Source organism: Tursiops truncatus, chromosome 16 (assembly GCF_011762595.2).
Source record: "Tursiops truncatus isolate mTurTru1 chromosome 16, mTurTru1.mat.Y, whole genome shotgun sequence".
Classification (NCBI taxonomy): domain Eukaryota; kingdom Metazoa; phylum Chordata; class Mammalia; order Artiodactyla; family Delphinidae; genus Tursiops; species Tursiops truncatus.
Window position 1 is genome coordinate 9,585,173 of NC_047049.1, and position 21,683 is coordinate 9,606,855.

Here is a 21,683-nt window from a genome sequence, read left to right on the forward strand (position 1 = left end):
CCTTTGGTTCTCGTGGTAAACAACTTTATCAGGTAGAATACAATGCTTATGTGCAGATTTCCTTTTGGCCTTCATCCTTTTTTTTTTTTTTTTTTTTTGCGGTACGCGGGCCTCTCATTGTTGTGGCCTCTTCCGTTGCGGAGCACAGGCTCCGGACGCCCAGGCTCAGCGGCCATGGCTCACGGGCCCAGCCGCTCTGCGGCATGTGGGATCCTCCCGGACCGGGGCATGAACCCATGTCTCCTGCATCAGCAGGCGGACTCCCAACCACTGCGCCACCAGGGAAGCCCGCCTTCATTCTTATAGACCCCCAAAAGTTTCTTAGGTCAGCACATTTCCCCTCCCCAGCCTCTTTCAGTAAGATGTTTTCATGTGTATACAGGTAGATTCTCTTGTCACCATCTGCATTCCTTCTTGGGATCCCTTACCCTCCTAATTTTCTTTCACTTTGCATATATTAAAGCTCACTCTTTGTGTTGTAAAATTCTGTGAGTTTTGACAAGTGCATAATGTCATGTATGCACTACTACAGTATTATACAGAACAGTTTCATCCTATAAGTCCCTTGTGCTTCTTCATCTATTCATCCTCCCCCCAAACCCCGAAATTCTTGGCAACCACTGATCTTTTTACTGTCTCAGTAGCTTTGCCTTTTATAGAATGTAACTGGAGTCATACAGTCTCTGTAGCACTTTCACACTGATTTCATTCACTTAGCAATATGTATTTAAGGTTTCTCCATTTTGTGTGTGAGTTTGGCTTGGTAGCTTATGCCTCTACCAAAGTGTCTGTACCATTTTACATTTCCATCATCAGTGAATGAGAATTCCTCTTGTTCTGCATCCTCATCAACATTTGATATACAGGTTATTGGACTTCAGCCATTCTAATAGTTGTATAGTACTCTCATTGGTTTTTATTTTTTTTATAAATTTATTTATTTATGTATTTATTTTTGGCTGTGTTGGGTCTTCGTTGCCGCACGTGGGCTTTCTCTAGTTGTGGCGAGCAGGGGCTACTCTTTGTTGTGGTGCGTGGGCTTCTCATTGCGGTGGCTTCTCTTGTTGCGGAGCACAGGCTCTAGACGTGCAGGCTTCAGTAGTTGTGGCACACGGGCTCAGTAGTTGTGGCGCACGGGCTTAGTTGCTCCGCGGCATGTGGGAATCTTCCCGGACCAGGGCTCGAACCTGGTCCCCTTCATTGGCAGGTGGATTCTTAACCACTGTGCCACCAGGGAAGCCCTCTCATTGTTTTTTAAATTTCAGTTTCCTAACAGCAAATGATGTTGGGCATCTTTATTTTTTTATTCTTTTGAGCATCTTCTATGCTTATTTGCCATCTGCACATCATCTTTGGTAAAGCATCTCCTTAGATATTTTGGTTTTTAATTGAGTTGTCTTCTTATCGTTGAAATTTAAGAGTGTATGTTTTTGAATACCAGTTCCTTATGAGATATGTTTTGCAAGATTTTCTCCAGTCAGTGGCTTGACTTTTTATTCTCATAACAGTGTATTTCACAGAATCGAGGTTTTTAATTTTAATGATGTCCAGCTTGTCAGTTGTTTCTTTCATGGATTGTCCTTTTTGGTGTTGTGTCTTAAAATTCATTGCCAAACCCCAGGTCACCTAGATCTTTGCCTGTTTATCCCCTAGAAGTTTCATAGTTTTGCATTTTACATAGTCTATGATCCATTTTTAGTTAATTTTTTTGAAAGAGGTAAGGTCTGTGACTAGATATTGCTGTTTTTGTATTTGGATGTCCAGTTGTTACAGCACCATTTGTTGTATAGACTGTCCTTTCTGTCTTGGATTATCTTTGCTTCTTTGTCAAAGGCCAGTTGACTGTATTTATGTGGGTTTATTTCTGGGTTCTATTTTCTGTTCTGCTGTTTAATTTGTTTGTTCACCAATATCACAGTACCTCGATTATTGTAGCTTTATAGTAAGTCTGGATATCAAGTGGTGTCAGTCCTTCAACTTTGTTCTTCTTCAGTATTGTGTTGGTATTCTGGCTCTTTTTCCTTTCCATGTAAACATTAGAATTAATTTGTCAATATTCACAAAATAAGTGGCTGGGATTTTGATTGAGATTGAATTAAATCTGGAGACCTACTTGGGAAGAGTGGACACCTCAATCGAAATGAACATATAATATTTTCCATTTGTTTACATTTTGATTCCATTTGTCATAGTTTTGTAGGTTTTTTTGGCGTATGGATTCTGTATGTATTCATATTTTCTTAGATTTATACTTAGGTGTATAATTTTTTTGGTGGTTTTGGTGAGGATTTTTGCATCTATGTTCATGAGAGATTGTTCTGTAGATTTCCTGTCTTCTAATGTCTTTTTCTGGTTTTAGTATTAGCAAACCTGCTTTTTCATTTTCCTTTATTTCCTTCTAGCTTTTTTTCCCATACACACTCTCTGTGACTTTAAGTGTGTGAACATGATACACAAGTTTTGTTGTATTTGTTCACTTAAATTGTTCATCTCTAACATTCATTCAGTCTCTAGCAAAGCATTTTTTATGGTGCTTCATAATTTTCATTATAAGGTTTTCTTTTAATAACAGTTTCATTTAAATTCATGTTGAACTTTAAAATGAGAAATATCATTCAACTAACTATTTACAGAAAATGGTTACACTGTGAAATCTCTAGATACCTGTAGCAAAAATTTGTGGGATTTTCTTCTGTGGGATTATAGGTATATTAAGATAATGATAAGGAAATAACTTTTACTTTCCTTTGGCTAACAGAGAGAAATGTCATAGCACTCACTTACACAGGAACTCTTACCTAGAAAAAATTGTGAGCTCATATGCCTTACGAGTGCAGGGGTGGCCACAGATCAGGCCTGGCTGGCAGCGTAGGGATAGTTCTCCTGTTCGCACTCAACCCTTGCCTTTATGTTCCCCATCTTTCTATCGTTTACCATTTCTTTCCCAACTTTGGTGTGGAACAGAAGAACAGAGTTTAACAGTGCTTACTTATCCTGTAGATTTTATATTTCCTACGGCAAATTTTAAAGCAAGTTGAAAAAAATCTTAAGTTGGTTTTTCTCTATTCTTTTGTTCCTTCAGCGTTTCTACACCTAAAAAGTTTTGCAGGGTATGACTCTTCTGAGAGCCGGAAGATGATGGCAACAAAGAGGAAACTTTAGGACTTACTAACCTGAGTAGAATACAAGTAAAAGAGGTTAATTATTCAGATTTTTAATATAAAGAGAAAAATGACAAACTGTTCATGTTTGTGTGTCTACCTTTTCTCAGGCAGAGAATCCCCCGTATGGACCAGATTGTGGTTATGGTTCCTTTCACCAGCAGTATTGGCTTGATGGAAAGATCATTGCTGTGGGGGTGATTGACGTCCTTCCATACTGTGTCTCGTCTGTATATTTGTACTACGATCCTGATTATTCGTTTCTGTCTTTGGGTGTCTACTCTGCACTCCGGTAAGATTGCTTTTGACAATTGTAATGGTCATATACAATTTCAAATAATTCTTCATTTGATTATATTTTATTATAAACAGCAGAAATCCCATTGGATAGTACATAATAATTTGTTGCTCTAGTAGTCTCTTATATATTGATATTTAGAAATACCACTTTTAGAACTGAGGCCACAGTGTCTGATGGTAATTCCCTAGCTTTTTAAGGTATCCATCTGGTCTAATGTATGAGAAGTCACTGTGATACTTTTGTTGTTTAGTTTATGCATTTATTTAAGCTCCCCTGTCAGAGCCACATAATGTTTTTTTAAAATGTTACATTATTTATATATTTTCTCTTGTCATTACTATTGTATATATATTTTTATAATTAATTAAAGGTTACGTGAATCTGGTGTAAACGAATTAAAGCAATGGCAGTCTGTTGGAAGAAATATACAGTTATATAAAGTATATAGAACAGGACCAGAGAGTCCCTGATTGTCCACTTGACTCTATGACCTCATTGAAAGATGATTTCCTTTTTATGTCCATGGCTGCAAATATATGCAACACAGCACAGATATTTTTAGGTGCATTATCCTAATAATGAAAATAGTGGGGTCTTGTTTCATGAAAATATTTGTTTTTATTTTTATTGCTGCTTGTCTGCATATACATGTGGTAGAGGAGGAAGGAGCGTTGAGAATTATTTTTATGTTGTTTGGGAGCTTGAGTCTCTTTCTTCTCCCTCTTTATCACTTTTTTCTCTTTGCTTTTCCCATTCTTTGTCTCTGATGGTCACGTTTTTCACATCTTGATAAAATATACTTTGAGATTATTTTATTTACTGTGTGTGTGCTTTTCTCTGAATTATAAAAGTAGGAGAGTTGATTTTTTTTTAAATCACTAGTTGATTAAAAAAAAATATGGTCCATAATTGATATTTTTGTGTTTTTCAGTGGCACACAATATTGATATTTTCAACATGACCTATCTTAATGCCAAGTTACATAGCAAATTAAAAAATATACAATGTTTACGACTGATCCTTATAATAATCTTTTATTTTTCTTATGTATTTAATTACATTTTATATAAACTAATTAAAAAACATCCATGGGGCTTCCCTGGTGGCGCAGTGGTTGAGAGTCCACCTGCCGATGCAGGGGACACGGGTTCGTGCCCCGGTCCGGGAAGATCCCACATTCCGCGGAGTGGCTGGGCCCGTGAGCCATGGCCGCTGAGCCTGTGCGTCCGGAGCCTGTGCTCTGCAACGGGAGAGGCCACAACAGTGAGAGGCCCGCGTACCGCAAAAAAAAAAAAAAAAATCCATGATTCTTTGTAGTATCTTTTAACTCTTTGTGAAATTAGAACTGATAATTTAAAGCATTCACATTTTGTAACTTTAGAAGTGTGTATTTCAGAAAAGATACTTGTTCTTTGTATCAGAATCAGTCAGTACTTTGAAATTATTACCATTTTCTTCTTTTATTTATGTATCTCTCACTTTACAATGTGTAGGCATGGATTTGTCTAGATTTCTCAGATAAATGTTAAGAATGATATTTATTCTTAGATAATAAATCCCAGCCTCTGTATGAAATATTTCATTTTTCAATAAACAAAGAGATATAGAAATCCCACTGCATTTGAGATAGCAAATAATTCCCAACAAAATTTGTTCCCAGCAATCTATTTGTTGCTTGGTATATCTCTGGAAAGTTCTGGAGCTGGAGGGCTTTGAGGAGGTAGTAGAGGAGCCTGAGAGCACGAAAGTTGGGGTCAGTGGAGAGTGAGGAGATTGGCACCGCATCTGTTTCCGTGCTCTTGAGAATCTGAATTGCTGAGTTTATAGAAGAGGAAAGGCAGCCAGGAGACTGACATTATGAAGCAAAATTGGGGAGAGTAGGTTACAAGTTGCCAGTTCCATTCCTGATTTTAATGTATTTCAGTGAAGCCTGTTAAATTTTTCCTCCATTTCTTCAGTTTCTTAAGCAATCGTAGAATCAATAAAGAGTTTTTATATTTTAATCTGTAATCAAGATTACAGATTACTAGATTTTTACGTAATCTAGTCTACAGATTTTAAAAATGTTTGAATTGGGGAGCATGAGCATGGAATTTATTTCCTTTCTTTTTTTTTGTTTTTTTAGCAAGATGAATTTTAGAAATGTAATTGATTTGCTTAACAGATGTTTATTTGAGCACAGTCTGTGTGTCCTGGAACTATTTGTAGATGTGCATAGGACAGGGTTTCCAGCCTTGTCAAAGCAGACAGTAAATTAGAAAACTGACAACACAATTTTAGAGACTCTGTTGTGCTGTGACAAAAATGAAATTATGGTAGTAGGCATGAGGCCCTTTTTATATAGGGTGGTTAGGAAAGACCTCTCTGAAAAGCCAGGAGAGAAGAATAGGAGCCAGCTATGTAAGAATCTGAGGATAGACGTCCAGGTCAAAGGTAGCAAGTCCAAGTGCCCTGAGGTCATTGGAATGAAGAGAAGGAAGGCCTTATGGGCTAGGAAATGGGGTAGGACCTAGGCAGTGCTGTGCAAGGATGGCAGCAAGGCAGGTGGTGTTGATGAGGGGACAGATGGAGAAGGGCTTATAGGTAATGGTCAGGAGATTGGATTTTATCTAAGTGTGATACCAACCCAGTGTGAGGGTGAAGGGTTTGGAGAGGTTACCTCACCTGATTAATATCGTAAAAGACTACTTAGACTGCTCTGAGAGGTTATGGAGGGGCCAGAGTGGAAACTGGAAATCTATTTGGGAGGCTGTTAGAGTCGTCTAAGGGAGGCCTAATGGTGGCTTGGACCAAAATACCTGAGGTGGAGGTGGTGAGAAATGGTCAGATTCACGGTATATTTTGGAGATAGAGCCAACTGGACTTGTTGATGGGTTGGACACAGGGGTGAGAGGGAGAGAACAATTAAGTATGGATCATAGGCTTGGGGCTTGGAGTGGTGCTGGTGGTGGAGTGGTGCTGCAGTTAGCTGAGATGAGCAGGGCCGAGTAGGAGGGCCAGTGGGTATTGCCGTCCTCATCAGAGCTGGGTGGTCCTGCATTGCTTGCTGTATCATTGCGTTCTTCCTCAGTTTGAACCTTAAGAGTGGGTTAGTTCTGAGAATAATAGAATCTATTCTGTTTTAGCCTAATAATGTTCAATCTGTTTGGATTTAGAAATACTTTTGTTGTAAAGATGAATTTTTAGGGTAACGACCCTTCAATGCTTTAAATTTGAACTTGCAAAATGCACACTGTTCCCTTAAAAAATAAATCTCTCCTTGGATTTCAAGCATCCATTGCTACTAAAAACAAAGAAAAAGAAAAGGAAATTAAAACCTTCAAGAAACAAACATAAAAACAAAACAATTTTTCTCATACTTTAGAAATGTACCGAAGCTTTGCTTAAAGCTCTCGAACACAAGCGGTCATTCAGTTGGACAAGTAGGATGAAATTCTGTGCCCAGATTTATCCGGATGCAAATTAAAACCACGTCGAGCATAGGCATTGCTGACAGCTTCTTTTTTCAGTTAATCCTTGCCTGTGCCAACAAATAGAGAAAAGGCAGTGAGATAGCACGGTTTTCCCCCCTCTTTAGTTTTAGAGAAAATAAATATTAAAGTAGCATCTGGACATAGAGAGTAATATGTCATATATAGTTGAAAGTGTTTGCATGTAAATGGTCATAGTAGTATTCTTCCTGAAATTTGTTGGTTTTTGAGCTTTCTAAAATTTGTTGTCCTGTTTTTAACCTGATAAATCCAGTCTTTGAGAACTCCAGGTGATAATGAATAATAAGGAATTGTATTAAATAGATCTTTGTACTTTTATGCTCTTTGAATTTGAGATACACTGCTATGCCCAATAAAGAGTAAAACCAGAACTTTGGTGCATTTGCTAAAATAATATACTTTCCTTTGGTGTCTCTTTAGTAAAAGTCATCTGAAAGTGTTTTTAAAATTGTTTTTCTTTCAACACTTGGATTTTTATTTTGATAGCTTAATGTCAGATTTTATCAAATATGTGTTACCAAATTGTACAGTACTTTGAATTTTGGAACTAAATTTAACTGTACCTTGATCTTTATTCTTCTTTTGGCAGAGAAATTGCTTTTACTAGGCAGCTTCATGAGAAAACACCTCAACTCAGCTATTACTATATGGGTTTCTACATTCATTCATGTCCCAAGATGAAATACAAGGTAAAGTTGATTTTCACACGTTTGCTATAGAGTCAAGTTATGAAAATTAGTGCTTTTGTAGTTTCTAATCACATTAGTTTAACATGCTTGTACATTTTTATGTAAATCATGAATTATTTTTAAATGTCTTAAACTTTTCATAGAATCTAACTTCTTCATTGCCTAAAACAGTGCCTGACAAAATAGGCACTTAATATTTGTTTAATATAGGTTAATCTGTAGGAATTCACTGAATGTATCCCAGCTATTCTAGAACTTCAGTAGGGCCCTGCTTACTTGGGATAGTACAGTAGTGCCCATTAAGAAATCTACCTTCTTGAGGTGCATCGTCACCCTCTCCCCCCTCCATTCCTTCTCCCCCCATTCAGTTGTAGCTTTGTTTCCTTTGGACACAGTCACACTCCAGAAAAACTGGAGCTCGGTGTAAGTAGTAAGATATTTTCCATAGCACAATATTTTCAAATGTTTGTAAGGTTTTCATTATGGGAAAATGAATCTTTAATATGATTTTTGTCTCAGAGCACAGAATTTGGAGTTTTGAAAGGGTTTGAATGGGTTAATTAAGGAAATCTGTTTGCTGCCGCAGAAATGAAGCTTTCTGTAATGAGAATTACAGTCTCCACTGTTCTTACTTTGTAATTCATTGTATTATTTTCAGATTTAAGTATATTTCAGAATTTCCCTTTTAACAAAAGGTCTTACCATTTATGACTCTCTTTATTTTTATGTTATTGTATTTTTTTATTATTGAAGTATAATTGGCCTGCAACACTGTGTTGGTTTTGGGTGTACAATATGGTGATTCGACATTTCTGTACATTACAAAATGATCACAGCAAGAAGTCTAGTAATTATGTGTCACCATATAAAGCTATTACAATATTATTATTATTTTAATTTCCAGGCCTAACTTTATTATATTTTTTAAAATTTTAATTTATTATTTATTTATTTATTTTTCTTTTGTGCTACGCGGGCCTCTCACTGCTGTGGCCTCTCCCGTTGCGGAGCACAGGCTCCGGACGCACAGGCTCAGCAGCCATGGCTCACGGGCCCAGCCACTCCGCGGCATGTGGGATCTTCCCGGACCAGGGCACGAACCCGTGTCCCCTGCATCGGCAGGTGGACTCTCAACCACTGCGCCACCAGGGAAGCCCTAATTCTTTTTTATGGCTGAGTAATATTCCAGTGTGTGTGTGTGTGTGTGTGTGTGTGTGTGTGTGTGTGTGTGTGTGTGTGTGTGTGTGTGTGTGTACACACATACATACACACCTGTCTTCTTTATCCATTCATCTATTGATGGGCACTTAGGTTGCTTTCATATCTTGGCTATTGTACATAATGCTGCAGTGAACATAGCAGGTGCGTGTCTCTTTTTGAATTGATGTTTTTCTTTGGAAAAATACTTAGAAGTGGAATTGCTAGATTGTATGGTGGTTCTATTTTCAATTTTTTGAGGAACCTCCATAGTGTTTTCCATAGTGGCTATACCAATTTACATTTCCACCAGTAGTGCATGAGGGTTCCCTTTTCTCTACATCCTCGTCAGCACTTGTTATTTGTTGTCTTTTTGATAATAGCCATTCTGACAGGTGTGAGGTGATATCTCCTTGTAATTTTGATTTACATTTCCCCGATGATTAGTGATGTTGAGCATCTTTTCATATGCCTGTTAACCCTCTGTATGTCTTCTTTGGAAAAATGTCTGTTCAGGTCCTCTGCCCATTTTTTAATTGGGTTGTTTGGTTTTTTTTGATGTTAAATTTTATGACTCTCTTTAATGAAACCCTTTGATGTTTTCCAAGTATTAGTAGCCCACTGTAAAAGCTCTGGGAAGCATAGAGCAGTATAAAGGGACAGACTGCACACATGCTGCCGTAATAACAGTCGCCAAATACCTCTGGTCTGCTCAGAGCGCTGCTTTAAGCTCTGAAGACGTGAAAAGGTTTAAACATGAACCTTCTTCTTAAAACTTGTAACATAGGTGAAGATTGGGGGTGTTTTACGTAAAATCAGGTCAATACAGTGGTCTGGTAAGTGGCCTAGGAGGCAGTGGGGTTGCTGCATAGGGTATGGAAGAGGAAAGGGTTTAATTAAAAGGGAAGAGAGGCCTCAAAAAAGAGTAGGTATGACAGGGAAGCACATTTCATGGAGAAGGAGCATTTAAATAAGAATGAATAGGTGACAGTGCCATGCATATTCATATAAAAAAGGAGGAGGAGGGCAGTCACCCTTCAGTTAGTCGGTCTTCTTTGTAGCTGTAGCCGTGTTATGTGTTTTGTGGCCCTATCTGCTGTTTACAAGGTACGTAACAGTGTAAATATAATAAATATTATTCACTTTATATATAAAGTATATTAATGGTGTTTCAAGGGATAACTTAGAAGCAAAATAAGATCATAAACTGGTAATCTTAATTTGTAGTTCTTTGTAGTGCTGTTAGCATGGTAAGAGACCCAAATGTTAGGTTATTAGAAATAGTACCTAGTAATGTTTGCTGGCAGTTTCCAGTGTTTTAATATTCTTTGTAGCCTAAAGTTCTTCGTAAATACAGGCACACCTCAGAGATATTGCGGGTTTAGTTCCAGACCACCACAATAAAGCGAATATTGCAATAAAGCAAGTCACATGAATTTTTTGATTTCCCAGTACACATAAAAGTTATATTTACACTGTACTGTAGTCTGTTAAGCATGCAATAGCATTATGTCTAAAATACAGTGTACATACCTTAATTAAAAAATATTTTATTGCTAAAAAATTCTAACCATCATCTGAGCCTTCATCAAGTTGTAATCTTTTCACTGGTGGAAATAGCAAAATGTGACACAGAGACACAAAGTGAGCAAATGCTGTTGGAAAAACAGTGCTGATGGACTTGCTTTTGACTCGGGGTTGCCACAAACATTCTATTATAAAAAATGCAATATCTGCAAAAAGCAGTAAAGCAAAGTACAATAAAACGGGGTATGCCTGTATTACTTGAAATGATATTTCTTATTAAACAATTTTTAATTACTCATACTAATGAGTAAAGAATATGAAGAATATTGGAAGTATTTTAGGAATAACTTATGTTTTCAGGAATCCCACGTTCTCATTTCCAAATCCCCAAAATTTAATATCTGTTGGGAATTTGGAAACACTATTAAAACCTGTAAAACTAGGTTGCAGCCCAGAGTGGAAAAGGTAGGTGGAGGGGAATACTCACTAACCATTTAAACAAAACTTTAAAAATTTCCCAATATGTTATATCATATTCACATTATATCTTCTTGGGAAAGACAGTTCTGAAAATCTGTACTATATTTCGTGACTTTGTAAATATTCGTGAGATAAGAATGATAAAATATTTGAATATTAAGTTAATTTTGTAAAGCCAGCATTTTCCTGGCATGGTGGTTTGAATACTTTTGGATCTTCAAGAACATGTTGTTCTTAATTTTTGTATTGTTAGTTTAAGAAAATTGTTTTCATTGCATCATGATTGAAGATACGTCATTTTTAGGTCACTGAAGAGTAAAGATATTCTCATTTCAATTAAGGATATTTTATTGTGAGCAAATGAGAATGCTCAGTTTTGGGGGAATAAAACAACTGCTTTTAAACATGGGAATTTTTAACTGGAAAATGTGCCGTTTGAAATTATAAGCTGGATATTGGTCCAAGTATGAATGTTTCTCATTTCAAGTTGAAGGGCTAGAGCTAGAGACCAATAAAAGATAGCTCACAGAAAGTGAATTGTACACTATTAAAATTTTTCTCATTTTCAAGATTGAATGGGTAAATTTAGCATATGAGTACAATAATAGCTAAAATTATATCTTCTTTCTTAGTGCATAACTGCTTCAAGCGTTAGTAATGATATATTTTTGCCATATTGTAAAATATACAATGGAAAAATCTACAAAGTATATTTTTATCTGATATTAAAGAAAGAAGGAATATATTTTAAAATAGGAATATTTTTTATAACTAAGAAAGAACAGTCTCTTGGGTACCTGGTATGCACTAGACACTGGGAATACAGTTGTAAGCAGTATAGATATGGGCTCTGCCCTAATGGAGGTTACATCTGAGGGGGTACATAATTGTAATCCAGTGCATAAAGTGGCACCAAGTGACTGTACCTGTAACTATGACAATGTTTCATTTGGATTTTCTGGTGTAGATTTAGACATATTAAGTTACAGTCTTCACCATATTGTAAAGCTTTTTTAACATCTTTATTGGCGTATAATTGGTTTATAATGATGTGTTAGTTTCTGCTGTATAACAGAGTGAATCAGCTATACATATATATATATATCCCCATATCTCCTCCCTCTTGTGTCTCTCTCCCACCCTCCCTATCCCACCCCTCTAGGTGGTCACAAAGCACCAAGCTGATCTCCCTGTGCTATGCGGCTGCTTCCCACTAGCTATCTAGTTTGCATTTGGTAGTGTATATATGTCCATGCCACTCTCTCACTTGTCCCAGATTACCCTTCCCCTCCCCGTGTCCTCAAGTCCATTCTCTAGTAAGTCTGTGTCTTTATTCCCATCTTTCCCGTAGCTTCTTCATGACCTTTTTTTTTTTTTTTTTTTTAGATTCCATATATATGTGTTAGCATACGGTATTTGTTTTTCTCTTTCTGACTTACTTCACTCTGTATGACAGACTCTGGGTCCATCCACCTCACTACAAATACCTCAATTTCATTTCTTTTTATGACTGAGTAATATTCCATTGTATATATGTGCCACATCTTCTTTCCATTCATCTGTCCATGGACACTTAGGTTGCTTCCATGTCCTGGCTATTGTAAATAGAGCTGCAGTGAACATTGTGGTACGTGACTCTTCATAATGATCAAAGGATCAATCCAAGAAGAAGATAGCAATTGTGAATATTTATGCACCCAACATAGGAGCACCTCAATACATAAGGCAAATTTTAACAGCCGTAAAAGGGGAAATCGACAGTAACACAATCATAGTAGGGGACTTTAACACCCCACTGTCACCAATGGACAGATCATCCAAAATGAAAATAAATAAGGAAACACAGCTTCAAATGATACATTAAACAAGATGGACTTAATTGATGTTTATAGGACATTCCATCCAAAAACAACAGAACACACTTTCTTCTCAAGTGCTCAAGGAACATTCTCCAGGATAGATCATATCCTGGGTCACAAATCAAGCCTTGGTAAATTTAAGAAAATTGAAATCGTATCAAGTATCTTTTCCAGCCATAACGCTATGAGACTAGATATCAATTACAGGAAGAAAACTGTAAAAAATACAAACAATACACTACTAAATAACCAAGAGATCACTGAAGAAATCAAAGAGGAAATCAAAAAATACCTAGAAACAAATAACAATGAAAACATGATGACCCAAAACCTATGGGATGCAGCAAAAGCAGTTCTGAGAGGGAAGTTTATAGCAATACAATCCTACCTCAAGAAACAAGAAATATCTCAAATAAACAACCTAACCTTACACCTAAAACAATTAGAGAAAGAAGAACCAATAAACCCCAAAGTTAGCAGAAGAAATCATAAACACCATATAATACATTTATAATGTAGAGCAAATTAAAGTAATTAACAGGTTGAAATATACAAACTCTTTTATTGAGTAAACTGTCATGAAGACATATTGAAATGAAGAGTCTATCTTTATGTGTAGGAAGGACCATCATTTGATAGATGATTCCCAGAGCTTTCCATCATCAATTCCTCTTACCCTGTACCCTGTTTGTGTGTGCTGCTCTGTCCATCAGAGGTACATTCTGTTTCCCTCAACACGGATTGGACTGGCCTTGTGACTTGTGCTGACTAATAGGATACTGTAAAAGTATGTCTGAGACTTCAGACAGGCCCAAGCCTTAAGAGGGCAGACAGCTTTTGCTTCCTTTGTCTTTGAAGCCAGTCATCATGTAAAAGGTTGACTACCCTGCTGGCATGAGAGGCCATGTGGGAGGCCTCAGGCCATCTTGGATGTTTCAGCCCCAGCCAAGCAGCAAGCTGAATGCAGCTGTATGATTGAGCCTAAGAAAGATGGGCAGAAGAACCACCTAGCTGAGCTGTAGCCAGCCCACAGAATCATGAGGAATAATTAATTGTTGTTTTTTTAAGCCTCTAAGTTTTCGGGTGGTTTGTTAACTCAGCAACAGATGACTGAAACACATGTTGTAGGATGGAAATCACTAGATACAGTTGTAGATTTCCACGTCGATGGAAATCATTCTGTGTTGAGCTGTGCAGACTCATTTCCTGAATTGAGCTGAACTGATCTGTGAAGTTGTTGACAGCTCAGTGTGAGAGAGTTTCGGCAAAGTTACTTAATTTGCCTGTGTGGTCATACCTAAAAATATGCCCACTTGGCTTACGAGAATTCATCTTTATACAGCATTTTATTTAATACCCAGACTTGGGCCTACGAGGCATTTGTTAACATAATGACACATTTTGATTTTGCTTGTCTTGCTAATGTTGAGCACTGCAAAATGAAAATCACCATGTGGTCATTTTCATAGTTTCTTTGATCACATGTGTTGCAGTAGAGCCTCCTAGCGGTTTGCTAGGTGATAGCAGTTATATTCTTGTGCATAATATTCCCTAAAATTCATTTTTACCGAATTATTTTGGTTTTACTGTTCTTTGTGTGTGTGTTTTAAATAAACGTTGATCTGTATAAACAGTACAGTCAGCTAGGTTTTCTCTGTGGCCATAGTCTTAGATTAAAGCAAAGGGTAATCACAGAGGAATTTAATGAGAGCTAGAAAACAGAGTCATTATGAAAAGAAGTCATCTTGATTTGTTGTGTTGTCGTTGCTCACTTTAACTGTTAACCATAATTGTGACCATTTTAATGGGACTTGGTACTGTTTGGCCTAAATCAGTACTGATTTGCGGACTCAGGAACTGGCTGAAATGAATGGAAATTGTATTTTCAGCCTGGGAGCGTTTCTCTTTGGAGAAGCTCTCCTGCCGAAGCGGGAGCAGATAGTATGGCTTTCTGGCTGACGTCCTCAGTGGATGCTTGTCCTCTTGGTCTGCTCCTCTCACAGTTCCAAGGTGGTTGCTGGCCTTCAGGCGTCACAAGCCATCAGCAGTAGCTAGAATCAGAAAAGTATAAGATTGTCTCCTGTGTCTCTTTTTTAAAAAAATATTACTTTTAATTGTGATAAAATGTACATGACAAAATTTATCTTAACCATTTTTAAGTGCACAGTTCAGAAGCGTTAATTAAGTACATTCACGTTACTGTGCAACCATCACCACCGTCCATCTCCAGAACTCCTTTCGTTTTGCAAAACTGAAGCTCTGATCCCATTAAGCAATAGTTCCCCATTCCCCTCTGCCCCCAGCCCCTGGCAACCACCATTGTACTTTCTGTCTGTCTGAATTTGACTGCTCCAGGGACCTCATATAAGTGGAATGGTACAGTGTCTTTCTTTTTGTGACTGACTTATTTCACTTAGCAGAACGTCCTCAAGGTTCATCAGTGTAGTAGCAGGTGTCAGAATTTCATTCCTTTTTAAGGCTGAATAATACTTGGTTGTGTGTATATGCCACGTTTTGTTTATGCATTCATCCATTGATGGACACTTGAGTTGCTTCCATCTTTTGGCTATTGTGACTAATGCTTCTGTGAATATGGCTGTACAAATATCTGCTCAAGGCTCTGCTTTCAGTTCTTTTGTGTATATACCCAGAAGTAGAATTGCTGGATCATACAGTAATATTTGTGTAATTTTTTGAGGAACCACCATACTGTTTTTCATAACAGCTGTACCATTACATTTGCCAAATCTTGTTATTTTCTGTTTTTTTGTTCATTTGTTTTGACAGTAGCTATCCTAATGTGTGTGAGGTGATTGCTGTCTTTTTTTTGAGATCAAGAAAAACCTTACCAGGAAGCCTCCTAGCCTACTTCACTCATTTCATTGTCAGAGTTGTGCCTCTTCTCTGTGCCTGAGTCAGTGGCTGGCAAGGGGAATGGAGCTGGGGCGGCTGTGACTGGGGATGGGGTGGAGGTACTTCCGGAGCACATGCCACTGCAGAGGGCGAACACCTGGACAGGTCTGTTTTTTAAAATTCTGCTTAAAACCCAGTATTTTTAAAAACCGAGCTGTTGGTTTATATTTATTTATTTTATATATAGTTTATATACATGTTATGTATCAATAGTTTGTATATATATGTATCGTTATTATATATACATAAAAAATTCAGCTATGGCTTTAAGTATATTTAGTTTTCTAAAGCTTTTTTAAAAATGAATTTTCCTGTGCTTTCAAAATGTTTAATATTCGCATGTAAAGCTTAGTTTATATCTGTATTTTGACACCTTCTCATACATTTCAAAACTGTTCAGTTTCCTTTCAAAGTGAAAATTGGAGTATATAGAAATGGGGTTAGGAATAATTTTAAAAATTTCTTCTTCGTGTTGTCTCTCAGACTGCTGCTGTAAGGCCATTCTGTGATCTGAAGGAGGTGTTTTGACTGAGCTCTTTATCCAGACTTGTATGCAGGCCAAAGTAAACAGTGATCCAGGCAGTCTGCTTTGGTATCATGACATGGCCAGACATCAGATAGCTGAAACATCAGAAAGGGTTTAGAAATGTCAGAAAAGGAACAAAAGGCTAATTCATCTGTGATTAATCATTCTTAAACTCAATGCCTCAGCTTGATTGTGGTCAAACCGCCCCTCTGGAATTCTGCAGGAGTTTCCCTAAAAGAAGGTAGTTGGCATTACTGTTACAAAAGCACCTCCCCCCCAAAAAATTGGGGTTTACAGAGCTGCATCTGCAAAATCCTGTGCTACTGAAATCCCCGGGCTCCCAAGCTTTTCAAAGTTTCCTGACTAGACAAATTAGCCAATGTTATTTTACTACAGTCTTGCAACCCAGGGTGATGCTTTTGGGTACATGTGGTAGTGACTTTGCTACTGCTGGTTTGAAAGAGATACAGATGATCTCATCAGTTACCCACAGTACAGAACAAAACACTCGAGTTTTTAATTCAGCATCTGTTTTTCTTGATGTTAAAATAAGTGACCCGTGAATTAGACATGGTCAGTAGAAAAAATTACCACAGAATAATTGTAGTAAGGGATTTTTGATGCCTCCTACAGGCAGTGGGAGGTAAAGGAATAACATGCTCATCACATATTCTTGTTCTTAAAATTGTCACATGTGGAATTTTGCCACATCAGAGTCAAAAGTGGGTCATGTGTTCTAAGCTTCTCATTACAGATGAGAAAATTAAAGCTCAATAGGTTCTTGCCCAGAGTTTGCATTAACTCACATTTTAATTTTAGCAACATGAAGGAGAGTCTGAAAAATTGAAATTCATATGAATGGCATTGTTTATCAGATTTATGATGAGGTATATATAACTTTTTATTTTGGAGAAACCTAAAATACTTGCACATTAAGTAAAAGTAAGTGTTTACTGGGCTATCAGAGCATATTTAATCAATCCCTTATTTTTCCCATCCTTCTCCTCATGTATGTTTCCACAGTGAAATGGAAGGCTTGGTATAGAACGTGATTCCTAACCTTTGAAAAACCTCAATCATCTTTGGAGCTTTTGAAAAATACTCAGATCCAAGCTCTGCCCTGACCTACTGAAGATGAAAGTTTGCTGTCCTCCTTTACACAGCCCCGTTCGCTGACTGCCAGACATTGTTTTATGTACCTTTGAACTGCCCTTCCTCCCCGCCTGAGCCTGAGTCCCTCCCACCTGAAAGGGATCTCGCTCATCCCTGCGTGTACATGTCCAGACCCAACGTGTGCACCGCTCTTCAGTGCACCGTTCTCGGTGTCTCCCACTTCGGCCCCCGCCCATTGCACTCCCCCTGTACGGAAGCTGGAGCTGGCCTCTCTAGTTCTGTGAACGCTGGTCCTTTCTAAGTGCTTCCTCTGTAGCTCCCCTTGCTCTCTGCTGTTGTAGCTGTGCTCATCAGTTAGCGCTGATGGAAGGCCCACTCTGTACAAAACATCACGCTAGGTGCCGGGGCAGGAGGAAGATGATCACACGTGGTCCCTGCTTGTCAGTTCCTTGAGCAACCGGCTCTTACCTGTCACTGTCTCCAGGGCCCGGCAAATTCATTGGCAAATAGAAGGTGCTCAGTGAGTTTATTGATGCGCATGACATGTGGAAGGCAGGCATCCATCTTCGTGGTTAAAGCCGGGAAGTGGAGGAAAGTAAGTGAAAACTGTGCAGGGAGCTGGCCTTCTGTGCAGGCCGCTCTCATTGAGACACTGGGCTTAGGGAAGAGTTAAGAGTCCCATTTCAGTAGTACAGTTTATATTTTCCGTGAATTTCCTCTCTGTAGTTGTTTCTTTTTTTAAGTAAACTTCTTATCAACGTGTGCTCTATATACAGAAAAATGTACCATTCGTAAGCGTAAAGCTTGACAGATGGTCACAAGGTGACTACACCTGTGCAGCCAGCACCAAGATCAAGCGCAGAACACTGCAGCCCTCACAACCCTCTTCATGCCGCCCGCAGATATCCGTGAACGACTAATCATGCCTGTTTTAACCCTTCATAAAATGGAATCACTTAGTGTATTTTATCTTGTGACTGACTGGTTTCACTCAGCAGTACATTTATAAGATTTACCCACATGCTTCTGTGTACGTGGATGGTTCATTCTCATTGCCTGTCTGCCCATTCTACTGTGGATGGACTGTTTCTAGGTTTTGGCTAGTATAAGTACAACTGTGAGTATTTCGTGCGTGTATTTTGGTGAACATATGTGTGCATTTCTGAGTCATATAGACCTAGGTGTGGAATTACCAGATTATATGTTGTGGGAATATTCAGGTTTACTTCATACTGCCCAACATTTTTTTAAGTGATTATACTAATTTACACTGCCACTAGCAGCAGACCTCCTGATAGGTGTCTAGCAAGGATGGTGCGTTGTGGGTTTAATTTGCATTTTGCTGTTGACTGGTGACGTTGAGCAACCTTGTCATTTGTCTGTTGGCCAAGTGTAAAGTGTCTGTTCCAGTCTTTTGCCCACTTATCTCCTGGGCTGTCTGTGTCTGTTATTTGTAGAAGTTCTTTATATATTCTGGCTAAAATTCAGTGTTGTATAAATATTTTATAAATTTCTTCTTCCACTTACTGCTTACCTTTTCTTTCTCTTAACGATATCCTTTGATGAGCAGAAGTTTCTAATTTTCGTGAAGTCCAGTTTATCTTTATTGCTTTTGTGTCTTGTTCAAGGAAAATCTCCCTACCCTATGGCCATGGAAATGTTTTCTTATATTTTCTTCTGAGAATTTTATACTTTTACCTTTCACAATTCAGTAATCTATCTGAAATTGATTTTCGGGTATTGGTTGAGCTAGAGGTTAAGACTGAATTTTTTTTTCCCAGCTGTATAATTACTTTCAGTTTCTTAAGGGTACTTCCCTGCATATACTAGTTTAATAAATATGTCAACTAAATTATTTCCGTGTCATTATATTTGTGTTATGGCAAAATGTCCCAGCTTCCCCTTTTTCAGACTTAGCATTGATCCCATTAAATGAACAAATTCCTCACTTAACTTGAGAATTACATTGGTCAGTCTGTTCTACTGGGAATGCTTGATTTAAGTACTGAATGATGTGCAGATAAATCACTTGCTCTTGTACGTTTCTTCCAAATAACTTCAAAAAATAAAAGCTGTGGAGAACCTCTTTAATTTAAACAGGATGATATGTTTTGTGGAAATTCAGTTAAGAGAATGATTAAAACATAATGAAGAGCTCTTTATTAACAGTTGTAATATCAAACATTTAGCATTTGATCACATCCCATTTTGTCGTATTTATGTAATCATACAGAGGTTTTAATTTTTATGTAGCCCAAATTATTAATCCTTTTCCGCTATGGCTCCTGGCTTCTGTATCATGCTCTAAAAATTATATCTTCCCTTTATTCCTTTTCATCATCTCAGGTTTGCTTCCACTCTGAAATCCTCCCTGACTCTCCTACGTATATGTTTCCATTGCAGCTTACACGTTGATATCTGACATTTCTGCAGTTTTCCTGTCTATCTCTTTAGAATCTAAGCTTCTTGAAAGATGGAGTTTGAGCTCATTTATTACTTATTGTAGCAGCAATCCCTGATTTATAGTAAATGTTCAATAAATCTTTGAATGGCTGGATGGAGATATAAGAATAATTTGATTATTGGTTAGAGGGAAAGTGCATATCTATGCCAAATAAAGTGGCATCATTTGCCATTTCTACAGGATAGATCTTTTTATATTTTTGGCAATATTAATCAAATATAAGTTATTAAAATGTTTACTTTTAGAGTAATGAGAAAGTTGTTATATTTGAATTGTCAGATGAACAGTGAAGATACTCTTGCATTTGCTTTTTTCTTCAAATTGAAAAAGCATTGCAAATAATTTAGAACATTTGTAATTTTGATGATAGTGCTATATAATATGTGGTTTATATTTGAATTAAAGGTTTATTTTTAAATAGGTTGATTTAGAAATGTATCTAGTTGAATAAAGTTAATTATCTGTAAAATCCTTGAAATAGCAGAATACAGTATAAATAATATTTTTCTAGGGAGTATAATTATAAATTTTGATAATTGCATAATGTAAATGTATAACCTAAATACTATTTTAATTAACATTAATTTGTTTCATGACCTAACATTGCCTGTGGCGGGGCAATGAAGGGGCTTCTCACGCTGAGTTCCTGTTCCCGCTTATCCTAAAATAGTGGTTCTCTATCAGGGGTAATTTTGCCCCTATCATCACCCCATCCCATTTCTGGAGTCCCTTTTGATCATCACAACTGGGGCAGTGGGGGAGGGGTTTGTATGTTACTGGCATCTAGTCCGTAGAGGCCAGGGATGCTGCTAAACGTTCTGCAGTACACAGTCCCCAGCAGCAAAGCATTCTCTGGCTCAAAATGTCAGTAGTGCTAATGCTTGAGAAACCTTGTTTGAAAGGGTTACCTACTTGCCATTGACATCTGTAGGGCTTTACAGTTGCTGAGTTACCGCAGGTAATTTGACGACTGTTGTCAGAAAGGAACTGCCATGAAAGATTAATTTGGGACTCACCATAACAATTTTGAAATAAACTATCCGGTATGACACACCAGAGAGAAGTTTCTCATGTCTAATTCATGACCCTGTGCAGCCATAAACTTATTGATGACCCCAGGACTGTCTTAAATTTTCTTTGGGGGCTTATGTGTGGCCTTCATGTCAGCGTAAAGGTAATTTAATGTTTTTGTACAATGAGATATATCCAGCAAATTTGAGGTCTCTTAGAAGGAGCAGCAGAAACAACAAATACGGTTAAAATTTCCAAACTGTGAAGCTTTGTTTTTTTAGTTCTGATGTGCATGATAGGGTCTGTCTGTAGTATCATAAAGGATTCTGTTTTCCTTGCTTTGTAGAGATAGAAACTTGGCAGCTTATAATAACCAAGTGAATTGAATTACTCTTTCCTTAGCAGCTAAGTTGGGTTCATCTATTTTAGCACAAAGAGCACAGTGTTGGCGCATTCATTTTAGGATGGGCAGTCATATAGTCCTTTCGGCTTTGCTGGCACAGGGATGTTCGGCACATCCCTTGCTCATGTGCTGCAGCTGAGCATGGTTGGAACTAAGCTGTTTTAGAGAAGCGCAGGCACGTGTGTTTATTGTTTTTCTTGCCTAGTATTCTGCCTTGATGTTGTTATGAGAATGAAACCAGTTCTCACCCTTCCCCCACGCTAGGACTCCCCATCACAGCTCAGGTCTTCTTTCCTTCTTAAATTTATACATGTTCTTTGGTTCTTATATCTTCATTCTGTAGAAACAGGCAACTGTAAGATTTTTATGTTTGACACTTTCTTTCAGAAGCCTTATTGTCTAAGTTTGTGGCGTTAGCTAAAGGAAAGCAACCTTGAGGAGCATGATTATCTTGGGTATACAGCAGAAAGGTGACAGTGACAACACCGAGAAGCAGAGGGAGCCCAGTGTCCACGGCTAGAGGACCTTCCCTGTCATCACCTCACTCT

At 37.8% G+C, this 21,683-nt stretch overlaps 1 protein-coding gene across 16 annotated transcripts in view; it reads left to right on the forward strand.

Moving 5' to 3' along the window:
* ATE1 (arginyltransferase 1) overlaps positions 1-21,683 on the forward strand; it is a 225,460-nt gene that overhangs the window by 67,507 nt on the left and 136,270 nt on the right. For all 16 annotated transcript variants that reach the window (XR_012326870.1, XR_002177332.3, XM_019940147.3 and 13 more), the window contains 2 exons: positions 3,272-3,453; positions 7,543-7,642. Coding sequence is in view for 14 of the 16 variants with exons in the window: in XM_019940147.3 (XP_019795706.1) it covers positions 3,272-3,453; positions 7,543-7,642 (282 nt within the window). In the remaining 2 variants the exon portion in view is untranslated. The remainder of the gene's footprint in view (positions 1-3,271; positions 3,454-7,542; positions 7,643-21,683) is intronic.